The sequence below is a fragment of the Macrotis lagotis genome, chromosome 1, assembly GCF_037893015.1.
Source record: "Macrotis lagotis isolate mMagLag1 chromosome 1, bilby.v1.9.chrom.fasta, whole genome shotgun sequence".
In the NCBI taxonomy this organism is placed as follows: domain Eukaryota; kingdom Metazoa; phylum Chordata; class Mammalia; order Peramelemorphia; family Peramelidae; genus Macrotis; species Macrotis lagotis.
In genome coordinates this window covers 298,920,881-298,937,826 of record NC_133658.1, presented here as the reverse complement: position 1 = coordinate 298,937,826, position 16,946 = coordinate 298,920,881, and the positions used below count along the sequence as shown (strand labels likewise).

Sequence of the window (16,946 nt, the reverse complement as noted above, 5' to 3'; positions counted from 1 at the left end):
CAGCATGCCACACTGCTGAAAAGCCTTGGGGCCATGTGGCACCAGATTATTGGAAACATGCCTGCTAAAGTGGATTCTTGTGATTTGTCGCAGCCTCTGATTTGTAGACATTGGAAATTATAGTGTGAGATGGATTCATTTTAGAGGGAAAGGAGGCACTAAATGGAATTAGGCATTAAAATATATAGGAGAAGAGCCATGCTGTCTGGGCCATGCTCTTGTTGTGTGCCCAACAGTGTCTTTGGCTGCCATGAACAATACAAGATTTCTGCATTAAGAGTTTCAAATTAAGTGAAATTTGTAAGGGAAAGGGGGAAGGAGGATGAGATACATGCAAGGTCTTCTTTATTTGTGATTTTTTTTTTTTTTTTTGGAGAAAAGAGACCAAAGAACTTTTGTTCTATTCAGCCTGCCTTATTTCCATCTGTCCTGTTTTCCTGATTTTCTCACTTTATCTCTATGATGTATTTACAGACATTGTTATAGGAAGCTGTAAGCTGTATGTCCTTTTCCACAAAATAATTCCTTTGTTTAGGATGCTTCCTTTACTACAGAGCCTATCTCTCTAATCTGAAAATTCCTAGTTTTACTTGTTCTTTCAAATGAAATATCCAATGAAAAGGTTAATGCCTTAGGAGTTGAGAGATATGGATTATGATGACATCTGCCAACAAGTTATGTTTTTGAACAAGTCACTTCACTTTACTGAGTCCCAGATTTCTTATTTCTGAAATGAAAATGGTGAAGTAGAATCATTTGTGGTCTTTTGTAGTTTGAAGATTTTAAGTTTCTATACTAGAAACAACGTGAAAAATTTTCTAACCTAAAAGGACATCTCTAGGTCCCAAGTTGATTCCCAGAACTATATCTAATAACCATTCCCTTTTATGACCAAATAAATATTTATTGGTTCATTCATTCTCAAAATGAAAGGAACCTCAGAGGTCATCTGATTGAGTCCTTCAGACCAATTTTTAAGATACCCATCCTGCTTCCATTTGAACACTGAGAAATGGCTATTCGTTAGCCACTTCTTTTTTTTTTGTTTTTGCAATGGTATTAAGTGACTTACTCAAGGTTACAGAGCTAGGTTATTAAGTGTCTGAGGCCGGATTTGAACTCAGGTTCTCCTGACTTCAGGACCGGTGCTTTATCCACTGTGCCACCTAGGTGCCCCTCATTAGCCACTTCTAATCATTAGAGATTCTTTCAAATTTTGAGTCTAAATCCATCATTTATTCCTACTTCCTTTGTACTCTAATAGGGTGCAGAGAAAGTCTTGATCATGGCCTTTCTAGTCAGCTACCTGAATTCACCAATTTTTCAGGCTTAAACATTGCATTCCATCAACTAATATCTGTGTGATATGGCTTCTAAATGAACCATTTGCCCTAAGAATTGACTTGTTAAAATGGAGAAAACTGAATTGGTGTCAGGGCTAGGGTTCAAATCTCACCCCTGTCACTATTTGATAGGTCAACTTAACCCTTCTGGACTTAACTAATTTATAAAGGAAGTTAGACTAAATGACCTCTAAGGTCCCTTTCAGTTCAGTCCATACTAGTTTGTCAGTGCCTCCTAAAATGAGGTACCTGGAAATGAAGAGAATAATTGGAGCTTATTCTGACTAGGGTGGGATATATATGATGAGGCTTTCAGCTCCCTTGTACTGGACATAATATATATATAATTAGAAAATTAGCTTAAGATGACAAACTTTTTCTCTTGCCTCATCACACTGGTAGTTCATTGAATTTGTTAAGGAAAGTCCCTATATGCATAATACTGGTTGAAGCAGTGTTCTGAAACAAGTTCCTGAAACTCAACAAATGGCTTAGTATTACTAGAACTCAAGGACCATAGCATCTGTCTGAAAGGAGGCATTACGAGATGATCCTACCCAGCATATTTCAAACAGCATCCCCGGTTGGGATTTTTTTTAGCCTTCCAATTTCAAATTTAGATTTTCACACTTAGAGAAAATCAGAACTTCCTTCTTTGGCCATGGTACGGGGTTAACAAGCCAGGGGGAAGTGTTTCAGTGGCCACATACCCCCATCCAATTTTAGAAAAATGGTTTATGTATGTAAGTTCATTTTGCTAGGAAACAGCTGTTTCATTCTGACCTTTTGACTATTCTCAATAACTGACGAGTGGACAAAAGAGGAAGCTAGATCAGTAGTACCTTTTAAGAGACTCCATTTAGAGTCAAGATTATAGATTTAGAGCTGGAAAGAATCTTGGAGGTGTTAAGACCCAGAGAAGCTAAGTAATGAAGTGCTTTCAGAGGCAGTTAAGTTTCAAGATTTGAACTCATGAAGATGAGGCTTCTTGTGACTCTTAGCCCCTATTCACTGGATCATCTAGCTGCCCTAGTTGGCTTTACAGCACTGTCTTCCAGTAGGTTCTTGCTTCCTGGCATCTCAACTCCAGTGATGGTCATATTTATAACCATGGCAAAGTTAGGTCTAGGTTGTGAGACCTGTAGAAGGTTACACCACTGGATAAGAAATGTTCAGTTTATAAATACAAGTTAGGTGGGCCTCTTCATGGGTAAGTTGGACACTTCTCTCTACAGAACCTGGTTTTTATTTCCCCTGTGTGGTACTTAGAAGAGAGTGGTCATTTGTTCCAACTAACAAATGTGCTAGCTACATTGTGGCAAGGGAATGTACATTCTTATTATTCCATTAGCATTCTCTTGTCCAATTAGCCAAGTCTCAAACTGGGTTTTGTAGAGTAGAGGTAGTTTGGCCAAACTGCCATGTCAGAATGAAGCAAATTATCACTTGTCTCTCTTCTTTTCCTGCTCCCTATAAAGGGAGTTAGACTAGATGACCTCTAAGGTCCCTTTCAGTTCAATCCATCCTAGTTTGTCAGTTCCTCCTAAAATGAGGTACCTGGAAATGAAGAGAATAATTGGAGCTTATTGTGACTAGGGTGGGATATATATGATGAGGCTTTAGACTCCCTTGTTCTGGACATAATATGTAATTAGAAAATTAGCTTAAGATGACATACTTTTTCTTTTGTCTCATCACACTGGTAGTTCATTGAATTTGTTAAGGAAAGTCCCTATATGCATAATACTGGATGAAGCAGTGTTCTGAAACAAGTTCCTGATACTCAACGAATGGCTTAGTATTATTAGAACTTAAGAACCAAAACTTCCAGCTTTATAGCCTGGTTAAATACAATCTGTGAGTATCATTTGGTAGAACACCAGCTGGTATTAGTCACACCAACCAGTGAAAAACATGGGGCCAACCACAAGGCTAACCACGTGGCTTCAGGAGCCCTAAGGCAGTTCTTTGCCAAGTAGAGTCCTCCAAGGGGAGGCTAAGTGGGACTTTACTCTTTGGACAAAGAGGTTGGATCAAGATGACCTGAAAGAACCCTCCCACTTTTTAAGATGATTTTTTCATTCTGTTCCTTCTCCCAGGGGAGTTCCCATACCCTGATGTTCTTACTGGTAAGAAATTTCAATTCAGTTTCTAAAGTTCCTTCCCAGTGGTGATGATGTGTGATCATTCTGCAAATCTGCTACTCTGCTCTTACCACAGTCAACTTAAGAAGAATTGCCTGTGGCTCAGTCTTTTCCTTATTTCTAGTAATTAGGCAGAGTGCTGCCAATTTTTAAAGCTTTTTTGATTTCTAATTCCTCTTCATCCTCAGGACATTTTTTCCCCTTCAGAGTGTGTAGAACTGGTAGCATCCCCATTTGACAAATAAGACAAGCCCAGAGAGGGAAAGTAAGTTGCCCTTCAATAACTATATTGAAGTTAGTGAAAGAACTGGGTTTAGGACCTAAATCTCCTCTTTCTGATGAACAATAGCTTGTCCTTCAGCTGTACACTCTGTCATGGAACCCTTGGAATTTAAAGTTAACAAGTCCTAGTCCTCCCACATTCCCAGCAAGACACCTCCAGCTGCCTCCTAGAATGGCCTTCATTCTTGAGCATCTTCCTTCTTCATAGGATAACAGATTGAGAGATCGAAGAGATTCAAGAGGCTGTTTTGTTCAATTCCCTCCTTCAAAGGAAACCAAAACCTGAGAAAGATTGAAGGGGTTTTCCTGAAATCACAAGGGCTAGTTAAGTGTCAGGGCCAGGATTGGAGCTTAAACCCTCTAGCTTCCAAATCAAGACTGTTCTTTCTACCACACTTTGCAGCCTTCTCTCCTGCCCTCCACATTGGAAGATTGCCCTGGGCAGAGGAAGAAGCCAGGCTAAGCTAGTAATGGCTGGTGTCCCAGACCCTTGCCACTCCTGCAGTGCTAGGTCAGAGGCCTCTATTCCCTATAGGCATCTAGTTTTTAATTGCCATCCTGGGGGAGATGAAAAATGAGTCCTTTGAAAGATTGTTCTGATAAGGAATGTCCCACTGGAACACAAATCAAGCAGAATAATTGTTTTTCCCAAATTGCTAGGGGTTGGATACAGTAAAGCCACAGGACATGTTTAAAAATTAAAAAAGCTATAAAGGATAGGGAGATTAGCTTGACTCACTAGTCACTGGAATAGAGCAAATGAAGAAAGCTGACTGACGTGGTCATGAGCTGATTGCTTAGCACATGTTTACTGCTACTACTGAGGATACTTCTGCTACTATTACTTAAATTCTTTTTGGTACAATGGGTTTATGACTGGTCAGGTTCCATAACAGGAATTATCTCCAGAGAAGCTTCGGTCCTAGGGAAGACAACCACATGATCTGGGGAAAGGCAGTAGACAGGTAGCCCGAGGCTAGGGCTAAAGTGCCACATTAGTGCCCAAAGGGAACCCTATGTCTCTGTGAGTGGGTATGGGAGGGCATGAAAAGGATGTGGACTTCTCTACCATCGTCTGCTTCTAAAGATGATCTGTCTTGCGCTGACCACCTCACTACGCCTGGAAGGGGCAGGAGCCCCAGAGCCTCAGCCCTCAGATTCTGGTATTGTTGCTGCAGCTGGTGTTGTGAATCAGGCCGACAAGCAGCTCATCCTATTACCCGGCTATTTCACCACACCAGGGTTGCATCATACCGCTCTCCTTCAAAAGGCTGAGAAGACACATGGAATCCAGCCCCAGACATCCTATGTATTGCTGCATCTGTTGAATGTTGCTACCGTCGCTACCATGCTGCTTTCTCCTCTCCCAGCCTTCTAATAAATGGCCAATTTGCAGAAGTCAGGGCTTGTGTGTGCGTGTGATTTCTGTGATATTCTGGCAATGGGATTGTAAATGATCCATGACTTGGGGTGGTAGAGTAAGGACTGGATTTCCCAAGGCCTCCAAAAGAGAGGTCATCCTCTTTTATCTATGATCTTTGAATCAGGGACCACTGACCTCTCCAACCCATGAGTTCTAATCTTTTTATGAGTTTGTCATTTACAGTGTGTTGGCTGATTAAGCTGGCATCTTCCATCCCCCTCCCATGCTGACTAGGCTAATGTCCTTTTGTGCCACCCCCCCAACAAAGGGATCAAAAAAGAAGTAAAGACTACAGAGATCACAAACTGTATATCCAGCCCCTAAAAAAAAAGTACTCTGAATCTGTATTGGAATGGGGAATGAAGGAAGTGGTTCAGAAGGCCTAATTCCACTCAAATTTCTATTGCAATTCCTTCATCTTCCATCCCATAAGTGAGATTAGCTTTTTCTGTAGTACCCCATACAAAAAGAGGTATATGGGATAACCCTGACCTTACCAAAATGTGAGTTAACCCATTCCAGACTTTAAAGGAATCAATTGAAGGAATCAATCAGCTAGCAATTAAAAACCTTCTGTGGTAGGTATTGGTTCCATAGTTTAGAGTGAAAAAATACTTGTTCATAAGGGACTCACAATGTGCATTTTTTTAGGGGTTTTTTTTTGCAAGGCAAATGGGGTTAAGTGGTTTGCCCAAGGCCACACAGCTAGGTAATTATTAAGTGTCTGAGACCGGATTTGAACCCAGGTACTCCTGACTCCAGGGCTGGTGCTTTATCCACTACACCACCTAGCCGCCCCACAATGTGCATTTCTATTAAAGATTTTGAGTTTTATAGTTTTTCCTCTACTCTTACTTCCCTCCCCCCACCCCCTCACAGAAGGCAATTTGCCAGTCTATTGTTTCCATGTTATACATTGATCCAAATTGAGTGTGATGAGAGAGAAATCTTATCCTTAAGTAAGAAGCATAAAGTATAAGAGATAACAAGATCAGACAATAAGATGTCAGGGTTTTTTTCTAAATTCAAAGAAATAGTCCTTGGACTTTGTTCAAACTCCACAATTCTTTCTCTGAATACAGATGGCATTCTCCATTGCAGACAACCCAAAATTGTCCCTGATTGTTGCACTGATGGAATGAGCAAGTCCATCAAGGTTGATCATCACCCCCATGTTGCTGTGAGGGTGTACAGTGTTTTTCTGGTTCTGCTCATCTCACTCAGCATCAGTTCATGCAAATCCCTCCAGGCTTCCCTGAATTCCCGTCCCTCATGGTTTCTGATAGAACAACAGTGTTCCATGACATACATATACCACAGTTTGCTAAGCTATTCCCCAATTGAAGGACATTTACTTGATTTACAATTCTTTGCCACCACAAGCAGGGCTGCTATGAATATTTTTGTACAAGTGACATTTTTACCCTTTTTCATCATCCCTTCAGAGTATATAGACCCAGTAGTGGTATTGCTGGATCAAAGGGTATGTACACAATGTGCATTTCTAAGTACAAAAATGAATATAAGAAAATTAAGGTGGGTAAAAGGCACTAGCAGATATTGAGGTGGAATCGAAATCAGAAGAGACTTCATGAAGAAAGCATCATAAGCTAAGCCTTGAAAGAATGAAAACTGTTCTCCAATGTTCTTAATCAGAATTTTTTCCCTCCTTCAAACTGAGATTGAAGTTTATGTGAGGTGGTTACAAAATTACTCAGTCACATGGGAATTTCAGAGCAGCAAGAGATAATATCTGCAGAAAGACACCAATGGAAGTAAATTAATAACTTCCCTCCCCTGCATTCAAGTCATTGGTGAATGAAGGGAATGGAAAATTGCTGAGTGGGTGGGAGAAATTGGGCCGCTCTTCAATGGGGCAAGACCTTGACTTTGAGAGCTAGAAATGTGCTTCAGTGCTCTCCTGCTGGTAGTTCTCATCCTGTTCTTGCCCTGTTGGGGGGAAAACAGGATTTCTACAAAGCTGAGGTTCCAGATGTGAGCTATCTGATTTCCCTTCTGAGGACAATGGAACTCCTAGGGATGCTATAAAAGGGTTCACTGGGGCTGTGACCCACTGATGGGATCAAACCCCACCAGGTACTACTCCCCTTCCAAAATCTACAGCTAAGTCAGAAATTAAAACCAGGCCAATAAGGTTTGGGAAGGCCTCCACTTCCTGTAAACTCAGTTTAGATACTTCCTCTCCTGAAGTGGGAAAAAGCCACCTCTTCTCATCAGATAGAAGGAAAAGGACAGTTTCAAACCTGCATTGCAGAGATGAAATAGGGAACAAGTTAGTCAAACACCCGTCACTCTCATATGCCTTCAATCAAGCCTATACATGCCATTCCTTTTGCCGGTTAGTTTCCCTTCTTTCTAATAACCATATATGCCCAGTGGTTTTATAAAAAAACAAAATTGGGGCAGTTAGGTGCCATAGTGGATAGAGCACTTTGACCTGAGTTCAAATCTGGCTTCAGACACTTAATAATTACCTAGCTGTGTGGCCTTGGGCAAGCCACTTAACCCCATTGCCTACCAAAAACTAAAAAAAGAAAAAAAAAACAAATTTGTATTGCTCTCTTGTTTTATATTTCTAAATACACCTTTCCTTCATTCCCCTCCCAGAGAGCTATCCCTTATCACAAAGCATTAAAAAAAAAACTCAAAACGGTTCAGAAAAATACCATCATATCTGTAGCACTCCACACCCACAGTCTCCCCCATAAAGCAGTGGAGGTGCCCTCTCATTTCTTGGGATTAGTCATTATACTATCATAATTTTCTGCTGTTTTGTTGTTCTTTGCACTTGAATATTGTCATTGTCTATAAAGTTTTCCCACTCATTTGATAGCATCAGTTCTCATGATTATCTGTATTCACCTTATTCATCATTTCTTTTAGCACAATAATATTCCATTGCATTCAGGTGCCACAACTTGTTTTGCCATTCTTCAATCAATGGGCATTTTTTGGTTGCCAGTTCATTGCTGTTACATAAATAATACTCCTGCAGATATTTCAGTCGTTATCTTTTTATCAATGATCTCTTTGGAGATAGAGAGGCAGCCTTGAAACCAGGAACATTTGAGTCTTCCTCTATCTGATAAATCCTGGTGAGTCTCAACAAATTATTGAACTTCTCCATGCTCTACACAACTCTTGAGGACTACAAGTTGCAGAAAAGGTACCATGCTTTCCTAGGTCAATCAAATACCAAGTTCATGCCCTATACCCTATCCCTCCTTGAGGTATAAGCCTATCAGAGAGATTTCTGAATCAAAGTGGATGACCATATTTGCCATTTTCTTCATTTAATTTCAAGTTATTTTTTTTTTTTTAGGATTTTGCAAGGCAAATGGGGTTAAGTGGCTTGCCCAAGGCCACACAGCTAGGATATTATTAAGTGTCTGAGACTGGATTTGAACCCAGGTACTCCTGACTCCAAGGCCAGTGCTCTATGCACTGCGCCACCTAGCCACCCCTCAAGTTATTTTTCTTAAGGGCTGGGCAAATCATTACCAACAGTTGCATATGTGTGTCTGTCTTTGTACAACTATTTTGAGACTTTAGTCACTTAGTTCTGTCTTCCAAGTCAAAGTATGGCATGGTGAAAAGAAAGCTTTCTGTAAAAAATTAAGATTTCTGACTTCAGATCTCAATTCTCCTACTCTCAGTAGGGCAAGACCTTGGACAAGTCACTTAACTTCTTAATATTTTGAAGTTAGATTTAGAGTCATCTAAGTACATTCACCATATATGGTTCATGTGTTATGATCCTGGGCTGACCCTCTCAGAGCCTGCAGAAGCTAAAATTATAAAGAAGTGTGACAGATCTGTACTGGTAGAGGAAGTTTCCATACCAGGAGTTTCCTTTGTCAATGAAATCACAGGATTAAACCAAAAAAAATAGAATTCTATTTTTCAGACTCCAGTCTCTACTTTCTAGTCATCAAGGGGTCTGCTGATCCAAGTAACCCTGCTTCACCCTGGGGAAGGGAAAAGGGAAAACTTCCTGAATTTTTTAGCAAAACAATTTTTAATTGACTAGATCTACATGAACTAATAGGAACCTGACCATGTGGAACTTCTGCCTCTGGAAAAATGCTTGAGACTATTGACCTGATTCTGTGAAAACACAGTCTCTCATGAAACTACTGAAATCAAGCTCCATGCAGCCCCCACATAGAAATTTTTAATCATATGGAATCTGTTACTAAAAGAAACATGGCCACCCCATCTCAGTAGCCACAGCCTTTTCTATCTTATCCTTCCAGTGCATCAATTGGTGTCATTCAGTCATTTCAGTTGCGTCTGACTCTTTGTGATCCCATTTGGGTTTTTCTTGGCAAAGATACTGGAGTAATTTGTTATTTCATTCTCTAGCTCATTTTACAGATGAGGAAATTGAGACAAACAGTGTGAAGTGATTTGCCTAGGGTCATACAGTATATGTCTGATGAAGCCATATCTGTACTCACAAAAATGAATCTTCCTGACTCCAGACCTGGCACTTTCTCACTTTCTTCATCTCCTTGCTTTAATGGAAACTTCATTTTTCTCACATTGAGAACCTTATCATGAATACCATATCAGGAAGACCAATGTTCAAATCTTAATTCAGATATTTACTTAGTTGTGTGACCTCGGGCATATCACTTAACTCAGCTGAGCCTTCCATGTCTATAAAATGAGAAGTTGTACTCTGTGGTCACTTTAGACCCTTCTAGTTCTAAAATTGATGATCCTGCAATCCAATAAGAGCACTTTTCCTGAAAGATTTCCTCCAACTCCCTTCAATAGATTAGAAGAGGAAATTAGAGTGGTATTCCATTTGGTTGGTGTCCCTTCTAGGCTACTGTCAGCCCATCCTTGCTCAACAAGTTTGTCTTAGTGTTCTCTACACTAACCTCTTTAAATCACATAGGTGCATATGTGAGGGGGTATTTATATATACATGCATATGCCTCTATATACCTATTCTGAAAATTGTCAATTGAAAGAGATGCCGTCTTTGCAGATTTCATGACATGAGGTTGTGGTTATAGTGAAAATCATTTGTTGAGAAGCCAAGGGTGGGCAGCTAGGTGGTACAGTATATAGAACACTGGTCCTGGAGTCAGGAGTATCTGAGTTCATGTCTGGTATCAGACTCTTGATACTACCAGCTGTATGAACTTGGGCAAATTGCTTAACCCCATTACCTTGCAAAAACAAACAAACAAACAAACAAAGTCAATGGACTTGGGTTCAAATATTAGCTGTGTCACTTACTGTGAGGACAAACCTTGCAGCACTTCATCCCAGTACTTGACAAAGTGTCTGACCTGTAGTAGGCCCTTAATAAATGTTTGAATAGCTAGGTGGCCCAGTGGGTAGAGTGCTAGGCCTGGAGTCAGGAAGACTTGATCTTCCTAAGTTCAAATCTGACCTCAGACATGTACTAACTGTGTGATCCTGGGCAAGTCACTTAATCCTGTTTACCTGAGTTTCAGGAAATGACAAACTACATCACTCTATCTTTGCCAAGAAAACCCCAAATGGAGTCACAGAGTCAGACAGACACAGCAACAATAAATGTTTATAGATTGATCCCTCTGCTTCATCTTTAAAAGTGCCTGTTAACTTTAGACTTTTAAGCTCAACAATCTGTGATCATATCTCCGTTATCACCAAGACATGGGAACAGGCTACAGAAATGAAGGATCAACCAGATGAGTCTATTATGAGAAAGTAGGATTTGGGTATATCTTACACCTCAGTGATGGGAATCTACGAAAGGATTGTAAACCTGACCCAACATCCTGCTCTAATGTTGAGTTCATTTCTTTTTCAGGGCCCTTAGGTTTACAATCAATGTTTATATTTTTCTACCACCTTAAAGTTCACAAAAATGCTATATTATCATTTAGCTAAGGAAACAGACTTGGAATGATTTTTCCAGAATTACAGGGAGCTAAGAAATATTAGGGCTGGATATCCTCCCAGGTCTCCCCCAAATTCCAATTCTAGTAGAGCCTTTCCACAACCTACAATCTCACCCTCACTGCTTATCTAACTTCCTAATTGTCTCTTTTGTTTAACCTGTGGGGAGGCCCTGTGATATAGGGGACAGAACACTGATTGGATGTGAAGGCAGGAAGACCTGAGTTGGAATCCCATTCTCTGACACTAACCAGCTGTGTGCAAGTCAGAAACTCTGGGATTCAAATTCCTCATGTGTAAAATGAAGGACTTGGACTCAATGATCTCCAAGGACCCTTCCAGTCTTCTTAGAAGAACTAGATAACTAACTTCTGGACTGCTCCAGGCACAGCTGAGCTGGGGCAAAAACAAAATGAGGGTTTCTAATTTTGTGCGTGAGGCTGTTTGATGAAGTTTTTATGTCTTTAAATGCATAGAAGAAAATGCATAGGATTACAAAGGAATCAATCATATTTTGATAAAAAATACTTTTTTAAGACTTGTGATAGAAAAATACCATCCACCTCCAGAGAAAAAACTATGAAATCAGAATGTAGACCAAAGTATATTTTCATTTTTTAAAACTTGCTTTAGGGGCGACTAGGTGGCACAGTGGGTAAAGCACCGGCCTTGGAGTCAGGAGTACCTGGGTTCAAATCCGGTCTCAGACACTTAATAATTACCTAGCTGTGTGGCCTTGGGAAGGCCACTTAACCCCATTTGCCTTGCAAAAACCTAAAAAAAAATAACTTGCTTTATCTTTTTTCCCTTTTTCTCATGGTTTTTTCCCCTTTTAGTCCTGATTCTTCTTTCACAACAAAACTAATATGAAAATGTGCTAAACATGATTGTAAAAGAATTACTTTTTTAAAGAAAAGTTCATGGATTCCAGGTTAACAATTATATTTTCCTGCATTCTCAAAGAAGGCCATCAGGGGGGTGATACCATGACAAGCACATAAGTTAGATTTGAGTGAGGTGGGGCTATGCTAAGTCACCAGCCTCACTGTCTCCTCCAGGGTCATCTGGGTCCAGGGACCAAATGTGAATCAGGAGATGACCCTACATGTGAGGCAGAGTTGACCAAGGTCACACAGCTAGTAAGTGTCAAATGTCTGAGGTTGGATTCAAACTCCTGTCGTCCTGATTGCAAAGTCAATGCTCCAACCACTGAGCTTCCCAAGCTGCCACTTAGACTGGGGAACCTAAAAGCAAGGCAGTAAAGGCAACCAGAGGATGGAGATAGAAGGAGTAAGGCTGAAGCAAGTTAAGAAAAAAGAGGAGACTGGAGGAAAAGAAGGGAATGGGATGCTGAAGCTGCAAAAAGTTTTAAAAAATGAACAATTGGATAAAGACTTTTCTCTAAATCTTCAGCATCACCCCATCCTACAAAGTGAAACACCCTGACCACCAGCAGTTCAGTTGGATTGGATGCCAGGCTCCAGGACAAGATCAATAGTACCTACCCCTCAGGGAGCACCTATTCCCAGGAGTCTTTCCATGCCCCAATCCTACTTTAGCTTTCCCACCTAGGGAATGGCAGGGTGAGCTGATGTGCTACTCTGCCCAGAGAACTTATCAAGAAGCTGTTCTCTCCTTGCCTGGGGACTGTAACCTCATACTTAAAAAACCCCTGATTCAAAGCACATACCTTAGTGGTAGCAGCCAAATCCAAGGGTAGAGACCTAGGGCATAAGCTGAGATCTTTTCTTCAGGATCCAATAGGAAGGGAGGCATGGGGAGGGGAGGGGTTGAAAACTCTATAATTCTGTCCTGGGGTCACAGTTCCAGCCTCTCTTATCTCCAAGCTAATCAGGTGGAAAGGGGCACATTATTTTTTTCTCTCCTCCCACCCCTGGGGGATCATTCACCAGCTCTGAGTGGCTGGGGCTGACTGGTCCACTCTGGTTCCTCAGCATATAAAGCTGCCTCCAACATATTCAACCTCTCCAACTTCCCCCATTACACACACATAGACACACAAAAACACCCCCCAACACACTCTCTACTCCTCCTCTCCTCCACATCTTGGCATCAAAGAGCCTAAGAGGAGGGAGGGTTGCAATGGCTGAACTGCCAGCTTCTGAGATCCCTGGAGATCCTGCTCTGAGCAGTGGTCGGTTCACTATCAGCACCCTGTTAGGGGGTGAGGATGGAGGGCGACCCCACTATGGGCAGCCTGACCCACCCCCTGCTGCCTATGATACTACACACAGCAGCACCTTCTACATGCGGACCTTTGGCTACAATACCATCGATGTCGTACCCGCCTATGAACACTATGCCAATAGCGCCATGCCTGGTGAAGTCAAGAAGGTGAGGCCCACCCTGGCTGACCTCCACTCATTCCTAAAGGTAAGAGTAAAGACCCTCATCTTCCCGTCCTGCCCTGATCCCCCTCACCCCGACTCCTTCAATAGCAGGATCAAGTTGGCCATGGGAAGGGCCTTTTGCTTCTCTTCCTTCCAGGTTTATATCAGCTTATATGTATCCACCAACCAGGAGCTGAGGAGTACAAAGAAGAGGCAGAGGTTGGAAGCCAAGATGCTTCCTCATTTCTGTCTCCATCCTTGGTGTAACTTGTGGAACCTGTGGAACCTGGTGCACCTCCCTTTCTCCATCTATAAAATAGAAAGAATAAATATTGAGGCGGGGTTACGATAGATTCCAGGCCTTTCTTCTAACCTGTATCAGTGTTTGCTGAACTGTTTCCCCTCTTCAGACTACTTTGGTTAATTAGAAAAAAAATCCCTACCCCTCAGACCACCTGACTGTACAAAGACAAACCCAAAAACCTATCCCTCACAGGAGGAGAATGATCCTGCCGTTGCTGAGATGGCAATGAGGGATATCAGCAGAGAATCACTAATGCAGGTGGCAAGCCTGCACAGAAGGTAGAAGGAGGGCAGTGCAATTGCAGAGAAAATCAGGAGAAGATTGAACTGAACTTTAGTTCAGTCTCAGCTCCATAAATTATTAGGCTACTTAGTTCTAGCCTTCTTTTCTCCATCTGTAGGAAGGGGACAATACTTTCTACACTGCAGAATTGTTATGAATAAGACTATATTTTATGTTAATGTCAGTTATTGATTAGTGTCATAGATATTAGTGTATATATATATATATATACATATATATATATATATATATATCCAGTCACATTAGTGGCAGTTATTAAGACCCTGCATTGTTACAAATGCCACAAGGGTCCAGTCTTTAGACCTCACTCCAAGACCATACTGGACTCTAGCCCTTAGCTCCCTCTACTTGGTCTCAGCCCCAGCTCAGGTACTGAGGACATTATGGACAGCGTTCAAAGTTGCATGTGACAATGGCTAATTCAGCTATTTCTAAAGCTCTCCACCCCATGTTAGCCTATGGTTTCAGCTAGATTGGTCACATTTTCAGCACACTCCTTTCCCTCTTTGTACTTCTACCAGAACCCTTTCCTGAACCCACTTCCCTCCCAGTCTACCAAATTTCCCATCACAAAGAGGATGGACTCTTCTGGAAACACACCCTCCACTCCTCTCTTCCTCCTCTTCCTCCTTGGATGTGGCACTGAGCCACTGATCCTTGGCATTCCCAGCAGGAAGGCAGCCACCTCCACTCCCTGGCCTTCGAGAGACAGGTCAGCCACGAGTTGTCCGATGGACTGGTGGAGGATGCCAGCAGCGTCGCTGGGGAGAAGCCACCAGAGGAGCTGGTGCGATTTGGATGGGTCAAGGGGGTGATGGTAAGTGGACAATGCACCAGAGATCTGTGAAATGTGAAGGACTCTTTAGATTATACTGATAAGAAGCATGTGTCCTGCTTCACTTTAGGAAGATAATATCCTCCCCAACTAAGAGAGGCACACACATTGAATCTTGCCTTCTAGTCTCATCCCAAATCAACTAATATTTATTAAGTCTGTATTATTGCAAGGCATGGTTCTTGGTACAAAGGATACACATCAGGAGTTTTTCTCTTGGGCTTGTGAATTTGTTTTTTTTTTTTTAGGTTTTTTTTTTTTGCAAGGCAAATGGGGTTAAGTGGCTTGCCCAAGGCCACACAGCTAGGTAATTATTAAGTGTCTAAGACCGGATTTGAACCCAGGTACTCCTGACTCCAAGGCCGGTGCTTTATCCATACGCTACCTAGTCTCCCCTGAAATTTTTTTGACATCAGGAGATTAGATCTTTGGGGCCAGAAAGGTTTGACTACCAGAGCTCATAGAGGTCACTCACTGAGGCATGCCAGAGGATAAAGTGACCACACTGATAAAATACTGTATCTTTTCAAGAAATGAAGGAAAAATTGCAGGATCATAGAATTGTATAAGAAGGGAACTCAGAGAACCACCTGGTCCATCTTATACTGAAACGATTCCTCAATAGAACATGCCCATCTAGCCTCTGCCTGAAGACCTTTGAAAGTGAAAAGGTTGGGGGCAGCTAGGTGGCACAGTGGATGGTTCAAATCCATCCTCAGTCACTTAATAATTACCTAGCTGTGTGACCTTGGGCAAGTCACTTAACCCCAGTGCCTTGCAAACCCCCCCCCAAAAATGAAAAGGTTGAATTAGATGTCTCTAAGACCCTTTTGTTCTGACATTCACTATTCTATGTTCTGTAGTCTATATCCTATATCTAGGGTCTTAGAGTACATAGAGAAGCACAAGCTTCAGTGCTAACTCTGACACCTATGAACTTTGTGTTCAGAGGAAGTTGCTTTACTCCCTGGGTCTCAGTTTCCACATCTATAAAATGTAATATTCTTACCTCCCAAATACACTATAAATATCTTGTATTTCCCTAGTTGTTTGGCTCATCTCACCTATTAAAGAAGGCAGGGAATGTTTTTTTGCCTTCGTTTGTATCTTCAATACTTGGTACTATGGTAAACACTTAATCAATGAATGATGACTGACTGACAGAATGAGGGCTGGTTTGAGAGCCAAAAGACTTGAGTTCAAGTTCTGACTTTGCAGCTTCCACCTGCATCTTCCACTTTTGGCAAGTCACTTCCTCTTCAGACTTGTTTCCTCACCTCTAAGATGAAAGAATTGAACTGGAATATCTCTTCTTTAACCCTAAATCTAGATCCTATAATGACATGATTCTGAAAGAATGTTTATGACTATAGAGAAGTGATTATCATCAACAATATCTTCATTGAAAAGCTTTCATTCAGCACTAATCACAGACCAGGGGCTCCACTATTTCAGAATAGAGATGTTTTGTCTTTGGACAAAGCCTGAACTACATCTAGACTCATCCCAATTCAAATCGACAATTTATTTATTAAATTTATTAAGCACCTATTATGGGTGAAGAATTGTGTTTGGTGCTGGAGCTATACATCAGAGGAGCTTTTCCAGTTCTCCAGGCTAGGACATTGAACATAAGCAAGATAGCTCAGTATATTAGTAGTTCACACTCATTAAATGGGAATATTAAAGGAATGACATACAGACAAATTAAATATAGCATTAGATTCATTTTATAGGTATTATATGTTCATTGATTATCAAATCAATGATCTATAGATAGTATTTAGAATGTTAATATCACATAAATATATTTTATATTCTTAACGCATTATATATTACATCTCCCCTTAAAACAATGAAAGGAGCCATGTACAGATAAAATAAAAACAATATTTTATAATAAAATAATATAATAATATAAGTGCTAAAGTATAAACAAAAATATTTATATTCAATAAACCCCCTACCACCTTACTAAAATTATAACACATTCCATCAAACCCCAAAACCAGACTTCTCCTTCCCATTCCCATTTC

General features: G+C 41.0%; 1 protein-coding gene across 2 annotated transcripts in view; it reads left to right on the top strand.

Moving 5' to 3' along the window:
* Positions 1 to 13,112: 13,112 nt before the first annotated feature.
* The window catches only part of SLC12A3 (solute carrier family 12 member 3), a 55,321-nt gene continuing 51,487 nt past the window's right edge, over positions 13,113 to 16,946 (top strand). Inside the window, exons 1-2 of one of the 2 annotated variants that reach the window (XM_074211266.1) lie at positions 13,113 to 13,511; positions 14,749 to 14,892. In XM_074211266.1, the coding sequence (XP_074067367.1) occupies positions 13,221 to 13,511; positions 14,749 to 14,892 (435 nt within the window). In that variant the 5' untranslated portion in view covers positions 13,113 to 13,220. Of the gene's footprint in view, positions 13,512 to 14,745; positions 14,893 to 16,946 lie in introns of both variants that reach the window. The other variant, XM_074211265.1, reaches the window with a different exon arrangement.